The sequence below is a fragment of the Perca flavescens genome, chromosome 6 (assembly GCF_004354835.1).
Source record: "Perca flavescens isolate YP-PL-M2 chromosome 6, PFLA_1.0, whole genome shotgun sequence".
In the NCBI taxonomy this organism is placed as follows: domain Eukaryota; kingdom Metazoa; phylum Chordata; class Actinopteri; order Perciformes; family Percidae; genus Perca; species Perca flavescens.
In genome coordinates, this window is record NC_041336.1 from 7204124 (window position 1) to 7225640 (window position 21517).

The 21517-nt window shown below is 40.1% G+C and overlaps 1 protein-coding gene across 2 annotated transcripts; it reads right to left on the reverse strand.

Moving 5' to 3' along the window:
- Positions 1-681: 681 nt before the first annotated feature.
- Positions 682-18813, reverse strand: LOC114557901 (deleted in malignant brain tumors 1 protein). 2 transcript variants are annotated; one of them, XM_028581615.1, is made up of 23 exons: positions 18731-18813; positions 18568-18616; positions 17787-17928; positions 17553-17630; positions 16965-16991; positions 16555-16869; positions 14392-14682; positions 13962-14273; positions 13264-13551; positions 12684-12998; positions 12140-12439; positions 11554-11862; positions 9830-10144; positions 8554-8868; positions 7343-7642; positions 6472-6780; positions 4046-4360; positions 3105-3413; positions 2714-3007; positions 2274-2609; positions 2072-2179; positions 1090-1174; positions 682-969 (listed from the first exon to the last, which is right to left on the reverse strand). In XM_028581615.1, the coding sequence occupies exons 4-23, from the start codon at positions 17602-17604 to the stop codon at positions 825-827; spliced, it is 5040 nt and encodes a 1679-aa protein (XP_028437416.1). In that variant the 5' UTR covers positions 17605-17630; positions 17787-17928; positions 18568-18616; positions 18731-18813; the 3' UTR covers positions 682-824. The 2 variants fall into 2 exon arrangements, with proteins under 2 accessions (XP_028437416.1, XP_028437417.1); XM_028581616.1 differs by lacking the exon at positions 17787-17928.
- Positions 18814-21517: the final 2704 nt, after the last annotated feature.

Consider the following 21517-nt stretch of genomic DNA (forward strand, 5'->3'; position numbering starts at 1 on the left):
CAATAGAATTTAGAGTTGTGTTACGGACCACCGGACTAATCTGTCAGGGGATATTTGTTTTTGGGTTTGTCACTACGAGCAACCTCTTTCACATTGTTGGTTAGATATTGTTAATATTACAAATATTGCATCCCTGTCTCCTAAAAATAGTCCCCTATCTGCCAACTGCTGTGTCACAAAGAGGCTCGGATTACACTCACTCACTCACTCACTCACTCACTCACTCACTCTCGCTCTCGCCGAACACACGTTCATTGCTACACACTCACTCACACGACCCAAAACACACCCACTTCCCAACGATGCACAAGGGCATTTCAAGCAATTTTGTCACTCTAAATTTTGTTCAACTGAAAATCATTTTATCCTCACTTGTCACCTCTTTGAGTGCAAATGTGTTTAACCGAGTCTGTTTGTGTGTATGTGTGCACACTTGAGTTAGAAGTTGTTGTTGTTATTGGCTGCAGAAATTCAGCTGCAGTGGTGCTTTCACATAATATTTACACAATGATATTTTTGATAATCATCAGTAATGTGGATATAATGACTAAGTGGGTAAAGGCAAATAATAGAACAGTTACAACAGTCTGGTAGGTTCAGAAAATGACATCACTTTACTGTAATGCAGCCTTTATAACCAGGAAAAGACAACACTGATGTCATATTACGATATTACCAAAATCTAAGACGATATCTAGCCTCATATCACAATATCGATATAATATTGATATATTGCCCAACTCCATTTTTCACCCTGTTGTTATGTTACTCTTTGAATTTAGTGAAATTGCATGACATAGGTGATTCCTTGAAGCCTTTTGTTATCACGAGAGAACGAGTGGTTGAAGCTCATAACACACTCTCCCAGCCAGGTCTTCAGGGACCCTCTCAACAGAGTTATCAACATCAGCAGCGTTGTGTTCCGGGCTGCGACTCTGTGCATTCTCATTCACTCGGGTATTGTGGATTCTGAGGGAGATAAGGAGGGGGACAAATGCAATCAGAAGGATATATTTTAAGTTGTTTGATGTAATAAATAAAACGTAGATCTTGGCAAATAACATCAGCTAGGTTTTCCTTTTTTACTACCTTCCATCGAATGCTCCATTACTCCTTTCATCCACGTCCTGCATTATTGCTCCTCCAAACCTGTTACTAAACTGAACAATGGTACCTAAAAAGTAGTACAAAAAAATGAATAGTTTAAGCTGAATCAAATACAGGGGAAATCTAGAGAAACTAAGTCTGTCATTTATAAACCTGCATTAACTGTTTGGCCACTTGGGAGGCAGCCAACAAGCTGTGGACACAACATTGACATATTCCATAAGCCCCTCTGAGCAACATTAGCATTAATTTGGTGCTTACAGTGATAGTTCACTATCCCTTTAGATATGTTTAGTTCAATAACTCTGAAAAAGATCTGGTTCTTTAGCTGCTTAATGCTTCACTATGTTCACCAGCTAGTCCCTAACATTGCCTGTCTGCTGTGGTGCTGGGCAGCTCATGCTCACTGGGTTTATTAGAGCTTTTTGAATGAAAACAGCTGTGTTCTGCAGCTCAAAGACTGAACCGAAACGGAAGCGGCCCAGAAAATCCGAAACAATGAGCTGAAAGATGTTAAAACACTTCTTCGTGCTGAGGGGAAATCCAAAATCGATGATAATTATCAGTTACATATTGTTGTTTTTTCATAATGAACCTCTTGGAGTCAGCAGAAACAATCTGTAAACCCAACACCAACGTATTATCACCTTTTGCTGCAAAATGTTCCACTATGTTCACAAACTAGTTGCTAAGATAATCTTTTTTTTTTCTTTTCTTTTTTTGCCGAAAACAATGACACTATGTGAATCAAAACATTAAAGTTGCGGTTGAACTGTACAGTCAAGTGATAATTATTAGTGCGTGTGTGTCACGACAAGCTGCAAATTTCATATTATAATGACATTTTTTTTTTTTCATTGATTCATTGACTTGGTGCAGCTTTAAACAATCTAAACACATTATAAGACCGTAAAACAAAGGGGGAATCGGGCTATATTTGTAAAATAAGAAGTGTGCCACTTACCAGCACCTCGCCTTCTTCTTCTCCAGACCAGGTAACCTATAACCAGCACGAGTACCAACACCAGCAGCCCACCCACTAGTCCTGAGACCACTGAAGAGGATAAAGTTGCTGTAGGGGTTAAAAAATAATGTAGTAGAGTTAGCGAGGGAGAAAACTACTTATAATAAGACAAATACACTCTCAAGGACTCTTTGGGTCTTACCAATTACAGTGACTTGAAGTGACTTGGAGGGAACAGAACAGAAGGACATTGAGGACATGTTAAGCCCGTAGACACAGTTATACTCTCCTTGGTTTGTATAATCGAGAGCAGGGAATTCAAAGTGGGCCATGTACAAGATAGAGTGGCCAAATGCTGGCAATGAAGCGACTGTGCTCTTGTTAGACTTTGTCAGATAGAAGAAACCTCCCGGATCTGTAGAGTGAATGGAGCATGTGATGGAGAAGCTGCTGCCTTTGGTGACCGATATTTTGTCAGGGCTGTAGATCACCATTTCATGTGGAGATGTCAGGGAGATTCTGGGCTTCTCCAATTTCACTGCAGAATAGAAATCATAAAGGATCATAAAACCTGTTTGAAATCTGGCACTGTCAAATTTCCAACAATTATGTTCAATTGGATGAAAACAAAGCACACGATACCTATGACAGAGAGCTCAGCAGCATTTCCTTGAGGATAATAGATGACTTGATTGGGTAATTTCTTTTGATATTCACAGAAGTATGACCCCCTCTGGCTGAAGTTCGCTCTAGGTAAGATGAAGGTTGCAGCTTCGTTCTCTGAGATCGTTTTCATTTGAAATGATCCTTGAGTCTTTTTAAGGATGAATGTCCCACCCATGTGCTCTGTTACTACACTGCAGGTGATCTCAACTCTTTCACCCCAGTTTACCTCCGGAGCCGGACTGAAAGTGATTTGGGGCTTCTGTAGCGCACCTGAAAACAGATAAGTGTTTTCATAACAGCAAACGCAGCTTCATCTAATACCTGTTGGAAGGTCATTCACAGATTAAAAATGAGCCAGGCCTCTTACCTAAACAGATAACACCAGCATCTTCACCGTGCCCGCAGTTATTTACTCCCAAACCGGGATGCGTACAATGTGTGAGAGCAGGCTCTTGGCCTCTACAATTCACATTATCCAGCCATATTGGGCCAGTGCCTCTACCGAAGTGGGCACTCACAGGAGCAGAAATGGCATGACCACAGCCAAGCTGTCTACATACCACATCTGCATTGCTCATTCCCCACTCATCATCACACACAGTTCCCCACTGGCCTTTATAGAAGATCTCCACTCTACCAGAGCATTGACTTGAGCCACCAACCGCCCGTATCTGTGCTGCATGTGAAAACAGAAATTAAGTGAGTCCAAATGGGACAGTCCTAGAGACATGTATTTACATAGAAGTTTAGTATATATGTTGTGGTAATTACATTTGCATGTACTAATACACATACATTTTCAATTAAAAACACAATACATTTCATATTGTATTTTGAAAGTACTCTTTGTCCCACCGTCATATCAGTTGTAATTTCAAAAGCAAAAAGTGAAACAATGGTGGACTGACAGAATAATAATGATGTGGAATATGACTTATCTTATGTCACTTTTGTCATGCAGGTGACACATTAAAGCAACAGTTAGACATTCTGAATTTTGAAAAATGCTAATTTGCTTTTGTGCTGACCGTTAGTTACGTAAACATAACTAGAGCCAGCTGCTGGTTAGCTTAGCTTAGCATAAAAACCGGAAAGAGGAAACCTTCTAACCTCGCTCTGTCTGAAGGTAACAAAATTGACCAGCACCTCTTAAGCTAACTAATTAGCACTTTATATCTGTTTATAATTCATTTAGGTTAGCTGTTTCACAGTGTGTAAACAGTATACATATGTGAAACAAATGCTGGTGATATCATATTTGTCCAACTGCATGAGAGAATTCCGAACACATAAATTAAAAGCTATTACCTGCACATAGAGCAGAAGCATCATGTTCGTGCCCACACCTTGCTCCTCTGAAACCTTTGAGTGAGCATTGCTGAAGAGATGTGACATTGTCAAAACATGAATTGCTAGCCTCCACTACTGATCCACTGCCTTGGCCAAAATGGGCAGCGCCAGGAGCGCTCAATGCCTTTCCACATTCCAGCTGCTCACACACCACCCCAGCTTTACTCAGGGTCCAGTCTGTGTCACAAACCGTTTGCCACACATTGTCATGACGGACCTCTACTCTGCCAGAGCATTCATCTCTACCATTAGCCAACCGGACATCCAAACTTCCTGTAATGTAGAGTAAACTAGAATGATTATATGGTATCAGACATTTCAAATTCATTTTAATGTAGTCAAATATATGACAGATAATTAATCAAAAAAGAACACTAGTGAAGTACTTTATTCCTTACATTGCACACTATTCAGATTTGCAAAATTATGAATATAATAATATTAATAATTCATAATAATAACTTGTATTTATATAGTGTCTTTCATGAAACCCAAGGACACTTCACAGAATTACAGTGGCTGTACTAAGGGAGGTTGTAGTAGGCTGTGGTAAACAGGTGGTGTTTCAGGAGTTTTTTTTAAATGTGTCCATGGATGTAGCATTTCGAACATTTGCAGGGAGGGTGTTCCAGAGGGATGGGGCTGCAACACTAAAGGCTCTGTCTCCGAAGGCACAGAGTCTGGTGTGGGGAATGGAGAGCAGGCCAGCATCTGAGGACCGCAGGTTTCGAGTGGGGTGTATGGATGGAGGAGGTCGGAGAGGTACTGTGGGGCCAGGGCATGGAGCGATTTGTAGGTGAGAAGGAGGATTTTATATTTGATGCAGGACTTAATTGGGCACAGCAACACAATCCCTTTTTTCCTTTTGAGTCTGACCATCTCAGCACCACCTTTCCCTTTTATTTTTTGGCTTTCCATTATTAGACTCACTCTGTCTGTTAACGATAGACTTCCTAACGTGACGAAGAAAAAAAGAGGTGTTCGATGTCTTTACGTCATAGGTCGACCAGGGCTATGCCATTTGGGCAGGGGCCGCTCAATGAGCCCCCTATATTTCTGAAAATCCTAGACATACGTTAGTGCTTTCTGATTGGCCTGTGTTTGTATTGAAGTAAGAGGCTGCTGCGGCCCGCCGTAAGGGTTGAGCAGAGGCTGCACAGTTTGACCAGCGAGCAGCGACCGCACACCAGGCCGCCGGATGGTGTTGTTAAGAACTTGCAATGTAGAACTATTATCAGACCGGCCCTCGTGGCCTCGAAACACTACCGGCCCACCGGGAAAAGTCCCCTCTGTCCCGCTTGCCACTCTGCCTCTGCTGCCAGGTCTTGGTGTGGGTGAGGAACCTGGCAGCAGAGTTTTGGACATACTGGAGCCTGGTTAGGGTTTTGCTGGGGACCCCAGACAGGACTCCATTGCAGTAGTCCGAACGGATGTATGAGTGTTTCTATATAATATAACAACCTGTGACGTGCTGATAAAACACTAATCAGTAGAAAGACAAGTTACCTGCATCAGTGATATTAATTTATTCAACCACAGATTTAATACAGCCTTAATAGGCAGAGTGAGACAATCTATTTTTTTCTTTCCTTTCTTTCATATGATGGATTGAGGGATTTAAAATGTAGTCATGAAGTTAATGGGGACACTGAATGTCACACTGAGAGCAATGAAAAAACTGTGTTCAGCTTGAAAGGTCATTCTTGATCTTTGACCAGTGGCAGGAGTTACGCCCCCCAGCATTTACAAGCCCCTATTATCACATGACCGAAATTCCATACGTAGGTATTTAATAACTTCTAAACCATTTTCATGACAACTGAGCAACTACTGTTTCTGCGGAGGAAGACCAGAAAATGTGGTTGAAACACCAAGTAAGTGTGAACTTTTCTGTCAAGCCATGTGGGAATGAGATTGAAAGTGGCAATATATAGAAACAAGTTTTGTAAAACTAAGCAAAAAAAAAACATACATGAAATTGACATAGTTATGGGAGCAATACAACAACAAACAAGACTGTATTATCTTTAAATATATGGTGGCCTAAGACAAATTGTTTGTGATTAAGTGCATATGTCTGTAGGTATGTATATGTGTACGTATATGAGTGTATATATATATATATATATATAGCATGTAGACATGTATGTGTGTATGAATACACGTTTACGCATTTATATTGTTTATGTTTAAATTCTGATGGGTAGATGTTGTTTTGTAAAAGAGGGTAGGCGTAATAAGCCATGGCTTCAGCCTACACCTTTTCGGTTACCACCCTTGTTTCTAATGAATTTGCTGTACATATATTACGTTCTATGTTCAGTAACCGAATAAACTTTCATTCACTTTCATTCATTTTGTCATTTTTGTATGCTTTTTCTTACCTGTGCAGACAACACCAGCAACTGAGCTTGTGTTGCAAGGTTTGTATCTAAATGGTCTCTGTGGGCACTGACTCAGTGTTGACTCCTTTCCATTGCATTCAATTTGATCAATCCAGGTCTGTCCCGTACCATGGCCATACTCAGCCGCAGTGGTAATTTTATGAGTCCTGCCGCAGTTCGTCTGTCTGCACGCCACATCTGCATCATTCACATCCCAGGATTCACCACACACATTCCCCCACTGGCCTTTGTCGTAGAACTCCACTCTTCCAGCACATTGACTGGGCCCATCAGACAACTTCACATTACCTGGAAATGACAGTTGTTATATGAATTTATAGTCAATCTTTAGTGTTTGTTTTTATTTGTGTACTTTTTTCATGTCAAAGTTGTAATTACCTAGAAGAAAAAATGTAAGTATTACGTAATTATTTTTCTGTGATAGCGCCCCCTACATAAGTGTTCCAAATGAAACCCCAAATGGGGGGGCCACCAACATTGTTAGTTGTTGCTGGGTCCCATCTGTGATTTTTGCATTATTCCGTGACTATGTTAGTTACTCCATGATTTAAATGACGAGGTAACATACGGAGTAAAGAGGTTGCTGGACTATTACTGGACTCATTGCTTTGACTTTGACAGTCTGGCCATTTGTCATATTGTCACCATATCTTGACACGTAAAAAGGGGCAGCTAAGGCTAGCTCCGCCCCCCTCCTTTTGGAACCTGCCTCAGCAGGTGTTGAAATAGGCCTAACATGAATGCATTGGTCGCTGCACATTAGCAGACTCTCATTGTAGCTGTGTTAGCTCGCTAGCACATGCGAGGCATGTGAGGGGAATTCCAATTTCAATTCAACTTCAAGTCTTACCTGAACATTCGACAGATGCCTCTTCAAAGCGATCGTGCCCGGTCCTGACATATTCTCTCAGTGTGCACAGTGTGAGAGAGCTCTCTCTACCGCTACAACTGATCGTATACCCTCCTGAATGTCTGCCCTGACCATATGATCCTGAGAACCTGACAGGATCTCCACAATTCATCTCTCTGCACACCACTGCAGTTTCATTCATCCCCCAGGTAAGATTATATGCTGCTGACCATCGGCCACCATGGTAGAACTCCACCCTGCCTGAGCACTGGTCAGTCCCATTGATTAGTCTAATGTTAGCTGGAGAGAAAAAAGAGAATCAGCCATTAGTTAGTTGCAGAGGTGTATAAAGTACTAGAGACCCACACTTGTACAAAATGTACAATTATCACACTGTGCAAGTAAAATGAACATCCTCTCCAGCACAGTAACGATTAAAGCCCCAAAAAGCGAATCACACACTAGCTAGTAACATGTGTGATGAACAGGAACGTTAGCAAGCTAGCAACATCCAGATAAACTAGCAGCTTCACATCACAGGGTCAAACGGTTAACATTCAGGACTCACTGCAGACTCAAACAACTCACGAAAAGCTTAATCTGCTGCAACAATAGCTAAATAGAAAGAGTACAAACTTACATCGTCTCTGACTTCTGAACGGGTAACCGTAGTGAAAAGAAACGCGAGGCGATCTTGGGGATTTCTTACGTAATCAGTGTACATAACTTGTAGCTGTAACTAGTTACGTAGCTGTAACTCCACCCACTGTAACCCACCCAGTCTCTGTAGCATGAGGAATTCACAACAGTAACGAGTAACGATGCAGCACATCAAAAATGTATCGGCGTAAAAGTATTTAATTCATCGAAAATAAATACTCAAGTAAAAGTGGAAGTAGGAAAAAAAATAATACTCCAGTAGAGTACAGATACAGCCTTTTAGTACTTAAGTAGAATAGTGAAGTAGTTCTACTTCCTTACTATACAACTCTGGTTAGTTGGGTTTTGGACATATTTGAAAAGAATAGCTGGTTAATTCAAATTGTATGTGATATTCTGATTGATATCGTAGCAGAAACAACTATGATATTATTTTTGACAATAATCAGCAAAATATTCATTTGAAGCATTAGGGGCGACGGATAAATGTAAGCATAAAAACACTGTGTCAAATAAAGTAAATAACATGCTAACAATAATCAAGATGATACCTGAGCATACCACACCGGCATCTTCCCCATGACCACAGTCATGTCGTCCGAGGTTGGAATGTCGGCAGTGCATAAGAGACGTCTCATTACCGATACAGCCTACATCATCCAGCCAGATGGCTCCTTGGCCTTGACCAAAGAAGGAACTGGATTTGGCTGTCTTAGCTGTTCCACAGTCCATGGCTCTGCACACCACCTCAGCATCTTTGATGTCCCACAGATCATCACACACCGTTCCCCACTGGCCATTATGCTGAACCTCCACTCTACCAGAACATCTGTCAGTGCCATTGACAAGCCTTAGTGGTGGATTACCTGAGGACAGATCCACTCATGTTAAAAGTAATAACGAGCTAAAGTCAAATTATGAAATAGTGGGCTTCATCTGGACTGTCAAATGTACTCCGTTTTGTAGTTATAAAGGTAGTTACTTATTTATGATAATCAGGCCATTTAAGTAAGTAAGTAGAAGATTAAATGCACATAGATAGGCCGATCTTGTTTTTAATGACCACATTGTCCTTTGCTATTCCAACAAAAACGCCTCTCAAAATCTGACAAATCTTTTAAACTGACCTTTGTCGATCTCAAATGAAGACAGATTCAGCAACTGTATGGCCTATTTCTTGCTTAAAATGTTTTCAGAAACACGTTTCAGTGAAATATTTTCGTAAAATACGAGATCGTATTTCGAACAAGCCGCCATTATTGGTCAGCTTGAGAAGCCAGACCCATGTGACGGATTCATCATTTCTGGTTTTTAATTTTTTGTATTACGTCTCGCGCATGCTCAGAACTTACGCTCAAGTTGGCATCGCTTCGGTGTGTTCCAAGGCACTTTTTGGACCTCGGGGAGCCGACTGATCAGTCCGACTGCCTTTTCTGCCGACGGTCAGCCGTCGGGTTTGTGTGTCAGGGCCATAAAGCTAACTAATAAGCACTTTATATCTTTTTCTAGCTGTTTCATATTTTTCCCAGTTTTTATTCTAAGCTTGGCCAACCAGATTTTGGCTCCAGTTACTTATTTACCTTACAGAGTGTGGTATCGGACTTTACATCTAACTCTTGACAACAAAGCAAATTAGTGTATTTCCTAAAATGTCAAACTATTTCTTTAAGGGATGATTGCACTTTATTGAAGAAGTATGAGTAATTATTTTCCACTCCACTGTTTTTACTTGTGTAAACAGTAGACATATGTGAAACAAATTCTGGTGATAGCCTATTTGTCCAACTGCATGAGAGAATTCCGAACACATAAATTAAAAGCTATTACCTGCACATAGAGCAGAAGCATCATGTTCGTGCCCACACCTTGCTCCTCTGAAACCTTTGAGTGAGCATTGCTGAAGAGATGTCACATTGTCAAAACATGAATTGCTAGCCTCCACTACTGATCCACTGCCTTGGCCAAAATGGGCAGCGCCAGGAGCGCTCAATGCCTTTCCACATTCCAGCTGCTCACACACCACCTCAGCTTTTCTCAGGGTCCAGTCTGTGTCACAAACCGTTTGCCACACATTGCCATGACGGACCTCTACTCTGCCAGAGCATTCATCTCTACCATTAGCCAACCGGACCTCCAAACTTCCTGTAATGTAGAGTGAACTAGAATGATTATATGGTATCAGACATTTCAAATTCATTTTAATGTAGTCAAATATATGACAGATAATTAATCAAAAAAGAACACTAGTGAAGTACTTTATTCCTTACATTGCACACTATTCAGATTTGGAACACAATACATTTGAAAAATATGAATACAATAATTAGGGCTGTCAAACAATTAAAATATTTAATCGTGATTAATTGCATTAATGTCATAGTTAACTTGCAATTAATCACACATTTTTATCTATTCTAAATGTCCCTTGATTTCTTTTTGTACCATTATTTTTTCTAATTTTAATACTCTTATCAACATGGAAAAGTGTATCGGCTTGCTTTGTGCTTTTGTCGCCTGGCTTTGACGAGGGGGCGAAAATTTTGCATCAGTTGTGTGCTTGGCCCTCTGCTGTGTGCTTGGCCATCAAGTGGTATTTCAGACTGGATGTGCTGCAATGATAGCTCAGTTCACGACAAAACACACAGATCATGTTGGTCTTGTCAATGGAACCATTTGGCGACTTTTTAAAAGTAAACTTTCCATTCAGAATCTTATTGGCATCCATTTCGGTGTTGCACGCTCGCCATCCACTCAAAATGTAATGTTAGCCTACTACTCTTTGGCCGGCTCGCAAGCCCAAACAAGTTTTGTGGCGTGCCAAATTTTTTTTTTTTCTGGTCTAGCTAGATCCGGTGTGGTGTTGTAGTTTTTCTAACGTTACTAGTTGTTGTAACAGCATGTGAAAAAACTACAAAGTTTGCTAGGCCAAGAAGAACGTTAATCTTGCGCTACGTTACAATGGGTTTGCGTTAACAGCGTTAGTAACGTGTTTAACTGACAGCACTAATAATAATAATAACTTTTATTTATATTGCGCCTTTTATGAAACCCAAGGACACTTTACAGAATTACAGTGGCTGTACTAAGGGAGGTTGTAGTAGGCTGTGGTAAACAGGTGGTGTTTCAGGAGTTTTTTTAAATGTGTCCAGGGATGTAGCATTTCAAACATTTGCAGGGAGGATGTTCCAGAGGGATGGGGCTGCAACACTAAAGGCTCTGTCTCCGAAGGCACAGAGTCTGGTGTGGGGAATGGCCACATGACCAATATTCCATACGTAGGTATTTAATAATGACTAAACCATCTTCATGACAACTGAGCAACTCTACTCTTTCTGCGGAGGAAGACCAGAAAATGTGGTTGAAACACCAAGTAAGTGTGAACTTTTCTGTCAAGCCATGTGGGAATGAGATTGAAAGTGACAATATATAGAAACAAGTTTTGTAAAACTAAGCAAAAAAGAAACATACATGAAATTGACATAGTTATGGGAGCAATACAACAACAATCAAGACTGTATTATCTTTTGTCATTTTTGTATGCTTTTTCTTACCTGTGCAGACAACACCAGCAACTGAGCTTGTGTTGCAAGTTTTGTCTCTAAATGGTCTCTGTGGGCACTGACTCAGTGTTGACTCCTTTCCATTGCATTCAATTTGATCAATCCAGGTCTGTCCCGTACCATGGCCATACTCAGCCGCAGTGGTAATTTTATGAGTCCTGCCGCAGTTCAGCTGTCTGCACACCACATTTGCATCATTCACATCCCAGGATTCACCACACACATTCCCCCACTGGCCTTTGTCGTAGAACTCCACTCTTCCAGCACATTGACTGGGCCCATCAGACAACTTCACATTACCTGGAAATGACAGTTGTTATATGAATTTACAGTCTCATTGGACTCATTGCTTTGACTTTGACAGTCTGGTCATTTGTCATATTGTCACCATATCTTGACATGTAAAAACGGGGGCCCCCCTCCTTTTGGAACCTGCCTCAGCAGGTGTTGAAATAGGCCTAACATGAATGCATTGGTCGCTGCACATTGGCAGACTCTCATTGCAGCTGTGTTAGCTCGCTAGCACATGCGAGGCATGTGAGGAGAATTCAAATTTCAATTAAACTTCAAGTCTTACCTGAACATTCGACAGATGCCTCTTCAAAGCGATCGTGCCCGGTCCTGACATATTCTCTCAGTGTGCACAGTGTGAGAGAGCTCTCTCTACCGCTACAACTGATCGTATACCCTCCTGAATGTCTGCCCTGACCATATGATCCTGAGAACCTGACAGGATCTCCACAATTCATCTCTCTGCACACCACTGCAGTTTCATTCATCCCCCAGGTAAGATTATATGCTGCTGACCATCGGCCACCATGGTAGACCTCCACCCTGCCTGAGCACTGGTCAGTCCCATTGATTAGTCTAATGTTAGCTGGAGAGAAAAAAGAGAATCAGCCATTAGTTAGCTGGGGTTTGGACATGTTTGAAAAGAATAGCTTGTTAATTCAAATTGTATGTGATATTCTGAATGATATTGTAGCAGAAACAACTATGATATTATTGACAATAATCAGCAAAATATTAATTTGAAGTATTAGGGGCGACGGATAAATGCAAGCATAAAAACACTGTGTCAAATAAAGTAAATAACATGCTAACAATAATCGAGATGATACCTGAGCACACCACACCGGCATCTTCCCCATGACCACAGTCATGTCGTCCGAGGTTGGAATGTCGGCAGTGCATAAGAGACGTCTCATTACCGATACAGCCTACATCATCCAGCCAGATGGCTCCTTGGCCTTGACCAAAGAAGGAACTGGATTTGGCTGTCTTAGCTGTTCCACAGTCCATGGCTCTGCACACCACCTCAGCATCTTTGATGTCCCACTGGTCATCACACACCGTTCCCCACTGGTCATTATGCTGAACCTCCACTCTACCAGAACATCTGTCAGTGCCATTGACAAGCCTTAGTGGTGGATTACCTGAGGACAGATCCACTCATGTTAAAAGTAATGACGAGCTAAAGTGAAATTATGAAATAGTGGGCTTCATCTGGACTGTCAAATGTAGTCAGTTTTGTAGATATTAAGGTAGTTACTTATTTATCACAATCAGGCCATTTAAGTAAGTAAGAAGAAGATTTAATGCACATAGATAGGCCGATCTTGTTTTTAATGACCACATATCCTTTGCTATTCTAGTTGAACTGTGCTACAGTACAGTAAATTCCTATTTTTTGTGTCTTACCTCTACATGAAAGAGAAACACCTTCACATCTCCCTGTCAATTCTTGAAGTGTGCATTTGGAGATAGAAGTCACATTGCCAGAGCATCTACTTGTATAGGCTCTCAGTCCACTGTCACCAAAATTTAAGCTTTCTTGAGTTGGTTTTGGAGGGCCACAATTGAGTTCCTTACACACCACCTCAGCATCTTCATTGCTCCAGTTATTACAAATTTTCCCCCATTGGCCATTGTGGAAGACCTCCACTCTGCCAGAGCAGCGGTCAGTCCCATTGAACAATCTGACTGAATCTGGAAAGCAGTTGAGAAGGTATTGTGTTTAAAATGATAAAGAAAAATGTCAATATTTCAGCAATGGCATAAATATGATTTGTGGCAAGTAGAACAGCACTGCCTCTAAATATGTGATAATGCACCAAAGAACAACTAAGAAAAGACAAACAGCAAAAAGATGATGGCTAGTAGAAATTTTTAAGTAATGTTTATGAAAATTCTAATTCAGTATACATGCAGGAGTTTAAAAACGAAAAAGATAAGTGTGGTATTTTCAGCTCTTGTTTTGGTGAAGTACAAAGTCATGATTTTATTTGGTTAATGTTTGTTTTTTATATTTCTCTGGCACTCGAAATTGGGGTGTCATCAGGATTTTGAACTTGATTTTATTCATGTAATGTACTTACACATAGTAAAGCATGTATTACCTGAGCATACAACACCAGCATCTTCAGCGTGGGCACAGTTGTGTTGTCCCAAACCTCTGTGAGGGCAGTCAGCAAGAGACTTCTCATGACCAGCACACTCAACATCGTCCAACCAAATCTGATCCTGACCTTCGCCAAAAAACGCCCTGTAGTGGACCGAGAGGGCACTCCCACAGTTCATCTCTCGACATACAACATCTGCTTCCGGCATCCCCCATCTGTCATCACAAACCGTTCCCCACTGTCCATTGTGGTAGACTTCCACTCGGCCAGAGCACCGACTAGTCCCGTTACTCAGCCGAAGTAGTTTGTCTGTCAGGTGGAAAAGAAAAAAAAGACAATGGCATGTTTGTTCAGAAGCCATCCGAGAGTAACCACATAACGTTCAACACATAATAACGGATGTAGTTTTAACAGATAGATGACTTACTTTTACAGACAACAGTAGCACCGACACAGCTTTCCTTGAATTCCTGAAGTCTGCACTGTGAGAGAGAGCTCTCATTCCCAAAGCACTTGGGTTTGATGCCACCCAGGTCATGTGTCTCTCCAAAATATAGCACTTCAGCCTGATCGACAGGAGTGCCACAGTTAATCTCTCGGCACACCACGTCAGCGTCTGCCTTGGTCCAGTCATTACACACTCGTTTCCAGTTGCCATCATGGTGGACTTCCACTCGACCACTGCATAGATTGCTTCCGTTGACCACTCTCACATATTCTGCAAAATATGTAGATCGAAATTGAACTAAAATCAACAAATATGCAACAAATGATTGTGTGTAAGTAGAACAGACAGCAAAAAATAATTTAGCTGGGCTCTGTCCAATGCTCTTTGCATTTTACAGCAGCTGGTCATGTACTGACCTGTCTGTTGTATTTCTGCTGCAACAGCAACATGAAGCAATCATTTTAAAGCAGACAACACATTGACTACGTTTACAAGCTGTCAATTTTCGGGTTATGGTCGGGTTAAGGTCACCATTCGGGTTTCTGAAACATTCGGAATAACACGTTTACATGCGTGAACAGAGAGAGTTACTCCTGTATACATGGAATTTGTAATCAATTGGCAATATCCCGATGTAAACGGCAACGCACGGTTAGCGTCTGTACGTACGGACAACATTAAGACGCAATAACTTTTCGGTCACCTTCTTATAAATCTCACTATCTCGGTACTTTCTGCCATCAACAAAAGACATTATATTCATGGTTTTCACCACACTAATAAAGAAATCTGTTTCCTCCTCGCTCCAAAAGTGTGGTGCTATGCTGCGTCTCGCCATGTTTACCTCTACTTCTTGTTTACTTCCGGTATACTGCGCGCAGGTTTTCTGCATTGACATATATCTATATAACTATATTATTATAGTATAACTATATTATTATAGTATATAATTATTATTATAACTATGCTTTCTGGCGCATACAAGAAGTTCCTCTGCTCAAAAGACCAAGATTCCTTGCGAATAGAACATGCGCAGCAGCGCAGAACACAAATCAATGTTCCTTTTGATGGGGATATGCCGATACGCGTTTACATGACAAAAATTTCGGGTTAGAAAAGGGGTAACCCAGGTAGTATATTCAGGTTTTTAAAAACCGGAATATGAGCATATTCAGGTTTTTGCCGGTGTTTACATGGCCGTGCACGACCGGGTTATTGCTAATATTCTAGTTTTGAACGGGTTATTGGCTGCATGTAAACGTAGTGACTGTGATCTGACAATCAGGCCATGCGAGCAGAGTGGAGCAGTGAGATTTTCCGCTCCTCACTCACAGAGCTGTTCTTTCCCTCCGCTCCCCTGCTCAAAGCCGGAGATAAAGCTCCAACATTTTAAAAATTCACTCTGCGCTCCATCCAAAATCCTCCAGCTTGAGCTCCGCTCACACGCTCTGCTGACAATACAATCGCTAGGTTTTTGATGCAATAATATGATCAGTTGCTAAGATAAATGCTGCTTTTCTACACAGCTGTATTTCCCAATTTCTCTTCACAGTTCCACATTACTGGTCTTCATATTATTTTATTTCATGAGCTTGTGATTAGAGGTTCGTGCCTAATTAATGTTTAAAGAAAAATATTTTGGATAATATGCTTACTCGCTTACAGACAAGAAAGTTAGATGAGAAGATTGATATCACTCATATCCAATGAAAATAAGTCTAAAGCCAGCAGCCAATTAGCTTAGCTTAGCAGAAACACTGGAAACAGGGATACGGCTGTCCTGGCTCTGATCAAAGGAGACAGCTTCCATTTACCAGCACCAAAGCTCAATAATCTGCATATCTTTTCATGTAAAAATAACAATTTGCCTTTTTATGTTTCCCATGTTCCCAGTCTTTTTGCTAAGCTAAGCTAAGTTGCTGTAGTCTTAATGGACGTATATGAGAGTAGTATCAATCTTATCAACTCTGCAAGAAGACCAATTTCCCAAAGACAAATGTCCAACTATTGCTATAATTAAGGAACAAAGTGTATAATTTGAGTCGTATCCAACCAGTAATTCAATTTAAAATAAAACACAAGTGGGTGTAAAGCAAACATAAGTGAAGTAAGAATATACTATAAGAATGAACCCAGTCTTACCTGAACAGACAACCCCCGCGTCTTCACTGTGGTGACAGTTATTTTCCCCCATTGGTCTTTGTGGGCACTTGAGGACAGAAGGCTCATGACCAGTACACTGAACATCATCCAACCAGATCCTGTTCTGTCCCTCTCCATAAAAGGCGCCTTTCTTGGCATCAAGAACTGTCCCACAGTTTAGCTCTCGACACACCACGTCAGCATTGGCAATGCTCCAATGATCATCACACACCGTTCCCCAACTGTCATTGTGGTAGACCTCAAGTCTACCAGAGCAATTGGAAGGCCCGCCGACCAGCCTAATTTTGTCACATTCTAGAAATTAAAAATGAAAGCATAATAGCTGTAGGTTGTGTCACCAAACTCAATAAACATAATTTTGGCATCAAACATAAATAGAACTTACTAACCTGTAAGCAGTGGTAGACTCAGTAGACCTACAGCAGAAACACATAGTAAAATGTTCAGCCCAGAGATTGGTCATGGATGAATGAATGCACAGCGTTTAGTGCTGTAATTTAGCAAATGTGTTACGTATCAGGATAGCCCCTTGAGCTGTAGCATAAAGTTACAAAAAAAACATCCCTCAAAATTGTCCAACATTAACTTTGTCAAATTGATCAAAGAAAGAACATTTGAGAAAACAAAACACTTATCAATAATAAAGGAATATTCTTTGGATACAAACAATGAGGCTTTCACTTCTGGTCAGAAACCGAATCAGAAAGAGATTTATTGGCAGGTATGCAGCAGGAATTTGTCTTGGTTGAATGTGCATACATTAAAACAATAATATAAAATAAAGTAACAATAAATACAGAAACAAATAAATACATACATACATACATTCTATACTATTTAGCATTAATTGGGTTAGTGAATGCATCTTTTTCATGGTTTTGGGAGCATGCAACCAAAATGTTTGACTAAATTGTACTTATATGATTTGATTTAAGAAATTAAAAGGAAGAAGTCAATTTAAAAAAACAGAAACTCACCTATTGACAAATAAAAAACAAAATGTAGTTTTTCAGCAGTAATGAAGATCATATTGTGTCTTCAAAGTAGATCAAATGCTGTCAAAGTACAATAAAAAAAAAGGTATTGTTAAAAAGTTTGGTACTTTACTGTCTCTATCTGTCTTCGGCAAAGTTGATTTTTGGGAGCCATCCAGTTATTTTTCATTTTTATTTTTACAAAAATCTGCGAAGGCGATTAAGTAGCCCTCTTACCTTTTGAATCCACCAGGCTATTTGAACTCACAATTCAAAATAAAAAGCTGATTCCATCTGAAACATCAAAAGGATAGATACCCCATGTGCAGATCCAGTAATTGTTATGAATAAAAGAGGCTGCCTGGACTTGGACTGCAACCTGGATGCATGTTGACATTTTGATAAATCATTAAAGACAGGGGATTTTATTTAGTTTTACACAACATCTACATTACTATTTTAAAAAGAAATGTATATTCAACAGGGAAACACACCCACGTGTATAATAATGCTGGTAAGCAGTTGTGCATGAAATCGCAGATTTATGGACAGAACAAATAAACAAGTCAAGATGTGACAATCAACTCCCAATGCTAACCCAAACACCTGTCCCCTCCCACCTCTGGTTATCATTCACAGCAGTCCTTTTGTTTTGAATTTGTACAAAACACAGCCAATTCGCTTCCTTTCTTTAAATTTCAATGAAGTGGTAGCCTCAATAAACAGGCCACTTAGCTGTTTATTTGCTGCATCTGCAAAACATCGTAAGATCTTTAAGAAAGCCTCCACAGAACATATGACTTGGTGTGAGTACAAATCTTTTAAAGAAATATGTAAAATAAAAAATGACACTATATTGTGAAAAGTTCACAATGCTGTTGCAATTTTAATCTTGGCATTAATTATGCATTTTCAAACATGAAAAAAACATTGTTTACATTTTCCATTGTGTTGTTTTTAATGCATCAAAATTTAATATGGTCAGTCTTGGTTAATATTATCGCATTTTTTTACTCACAATGTGATCCAAGCCCTGGATTATGCTGCAAAACAATCCAGGCCACTTCCTGGAAGAAAAAGCCTCCTCTGTTAGTTACATGCACCACATTTTGAGCTTTAAAATGATTCTTTTGTTGACACAAAATCACTGAAATATCATATTTTACAATTAATTTTCTTACCTTACAAAATGAGTTGAGGACTTGTTCTGTCACAAACACTTGACTTGACAGAACCAGTTCATGTCCCACATCTTAACATCAACATGACTCATTGGGAGTGGGAATGGCTAACACTTCCAGCCTCAGTATTTTTTCATTTGTTCAGTTCCTGTTATAGACAGCAAAATACTGCAGCACAGTCTACTTTCAGAATTATTATATCACCACTGCACCTTTGGAGCAACAATTTATGCCGTGTAGATCCAACTAGCTAGGCTAGGGACAACAGCGACAACCTTTAGCCTAACGCTGGCTCAATTTGACTTTTTCTGTCGATCAGTAAGCAGTAAATAATAAATATATTGCATAGACAGCAAGTAGATTCAATCTGATGTTATCTGTTAGTCGTGGTTATCCCTGTGTGTTTTGTTAATTTCAATGAATGTAGTTGTTTTGTTATTGGGGGAGAGTCTGAAATGTGGTTTTCGCCTCAGCTAATTTTTCTGACATGTTCTTTTGCTTTTTATTCATAATAATATACTGTTCGATTGAGGCTGTGGCTACGTGATATTGCATAACGGAATTGTCTATTCAGCATTTTAGGTTGACTGGTTCGGCCATCTGTTTGCACGTTTAAAGAATTTCCTTAATTTGCCTCCGGTTCAGTTGCATGTGTCACCATTTCACAAAATAACTACATCCCAAACTTCCTCTTGATGCTGTTGCTTGTCACATTATTTCATGTACACGTGTATACTTTGCTTTCAGTTGGCAATTTGGCTTTTCTGCATCACAAAAAAACAACAAAGGGACTTCAGATTGATCCTCTCAAAACAAAAGGTTGTTCAGGGTGGTTTCAAATATGCAAAGAAAACAACTGTGTGTACCACTTTTGTATTCGTATCCAGGGCTTTAAAGATTTTTTTTTCAGCAGCCAACCCAGCTAGTAGATTACAAAAGTTACCAGCCAATCATATTTTCTACTAGCCACTTTTTTTTTCTCCTTACTAACTTAACTTTAGTTTCAGCTCCTCTAATTTGTTTGGCTCCAGTCCGTTCCTCTTTTCCGTTTCAGCATAGCTCGTGATCAATAACACGCACGCTATAGGCACGTAGCCAGCGGTTGTCTGACACGTTACGACTTGGTGTTCATGGGAAAATTTAGGATTAGTACTACAAGCAGTGTTGCCAGAAAAAGATTACATTTCCAAGCCAAAGACACAAACAACTGCCAAACTGTCTTGGCAGAAAACAGACCAATCTGGAAACACTGACTTGTTGCATCGTTTCTGCAGCCTGCTGATTCAAACAGATGCTTGGCTTCATTCAGCACCAGCCAAATTAGCTATAACTTTAAAATTTTAAGTACATTTTTACCCGCAATTGGCAGGTTGGTGGGTGTAAATCTAAAGCCCTGGTAGTATCACATGATACTGAGGCAAAATAACTTAAACATTCCATACAGTGAAGTTTCATTGCGTATAATTCTCAAGACAAACAGAAAAATGCCTCAATTAAACACAACAGAGTCACGGACAGAGAGGTGTAAGATAAAGTACATTTAGTCAGTCCAACAGGCTTGTATGTATCTAATATTTCACAACAAAGTCATTACATGATTTCACAATACACAAGCATACAACTCAGCAAAATAGGAATGTCGTTAGTGGCAGAAATACATTAATGTCCCCTCCGTGGTTAAAACTGAATAAAAATGACATCCTTTCACGTGATGGCACAACATTTAGGGAAGAATGGCTAGCGAACGTACATCTGTTTGTGTGCGTCCTAAACAAAAAGCAATAAATCAACCACATACCCGTAATAATTTAATAAGGACGAGAGACTTAAAGAGAAAATGCTTAGTGTTGGTGTTTGGGACAGAGAAATACAGATTGGAGGACAGGACTACAAATTGGCCATGATGTATCAACCTATGATCATTTCATAATATGTAAAACCCCGGGCAGTCTGCTCACATTTCAGCATTTATTTACTCAAACATTTTGGAAATATAAGGGGAGGCTCAGCAAGGGAAGCTGAGTCTATGTTTTTCATGTTGCCAACAAATCCCATGAAAAAAACTAAACCAACAATGAATTGATCCTACTGACAAATATCATATGTTCAGCCAAAGCCTGTGTGCCATAGAGCTCCATAGTGGTCCAAAAAAACAAATAAAAATTAAAAAACACCTGAATGAGCCACAACGTTGCACTGGGTGATATGTTCATGTAACACCGTCCTGCTGCTGTAAATACTCAGAGCACCAAATGTGTATTAATCCACATCTTAAAATGAATCTTCAAAAATTAAACTATATATTTGAAACCTATTTAGATACTCAGTAAAAAAGAATGGGCTCAGGGCTGAGTGGCACAGACAGGGTAGGGAAGTCAGAATGTACAAAGTTGTTTTCATTGTTGGTTTTTGTCTTATTATTGGATTTGAAGGCAATAAGAAAAAAAGAGAAAATAACGGACACCCTGTCCTTTAAACTAGTTTGGCAGTGGAATAACACATGACCAATGTTTGTTTAATTTGATGACCGTGACTACACACTTAACATGAACCCTGGCATTGATATTAGGTATGTGTCTATCCCTCATATCTTTTAGGATTCATACCACTTGGTCTCATCTGCTTTGTGGTAAACTGTAGTGCCACTAGCATGTCTGGGACAGCATCCTGTCACACTCAAACACTCACATACACACACACACACACACACACACACACACACACACACACACACACAGACACACACACACCGAGGCGGGTCTAAAATGTGGTTTTCGCCTCAGCTAA

Excerpts from the sequence above, each read along its gene's own strand:
- LOC114557901 (XM_028581616.1), bottom strand. The coding sequence starts at position 17,604 with ATGATCTTCATTACTGCTGAAAAACTACATTTTGTTTTTTATTTGTCA. Across the intron at positions 14,683-16,554 it reads CGCGGGGGTTGTCTGTTCAG|AATATGTGAGAGTGGTCAAC; the intron begins GTAAGACTGGGT and ends CATATTTTGCAG. Across the intron at positions 11,863-12,139 it reads GGCATCTGTCGAATGTTCAG|GTAATGTGAAGTTGTCTGAT; the intron begins GTAAGACTTGAA and ends TGTCATTTCCAG.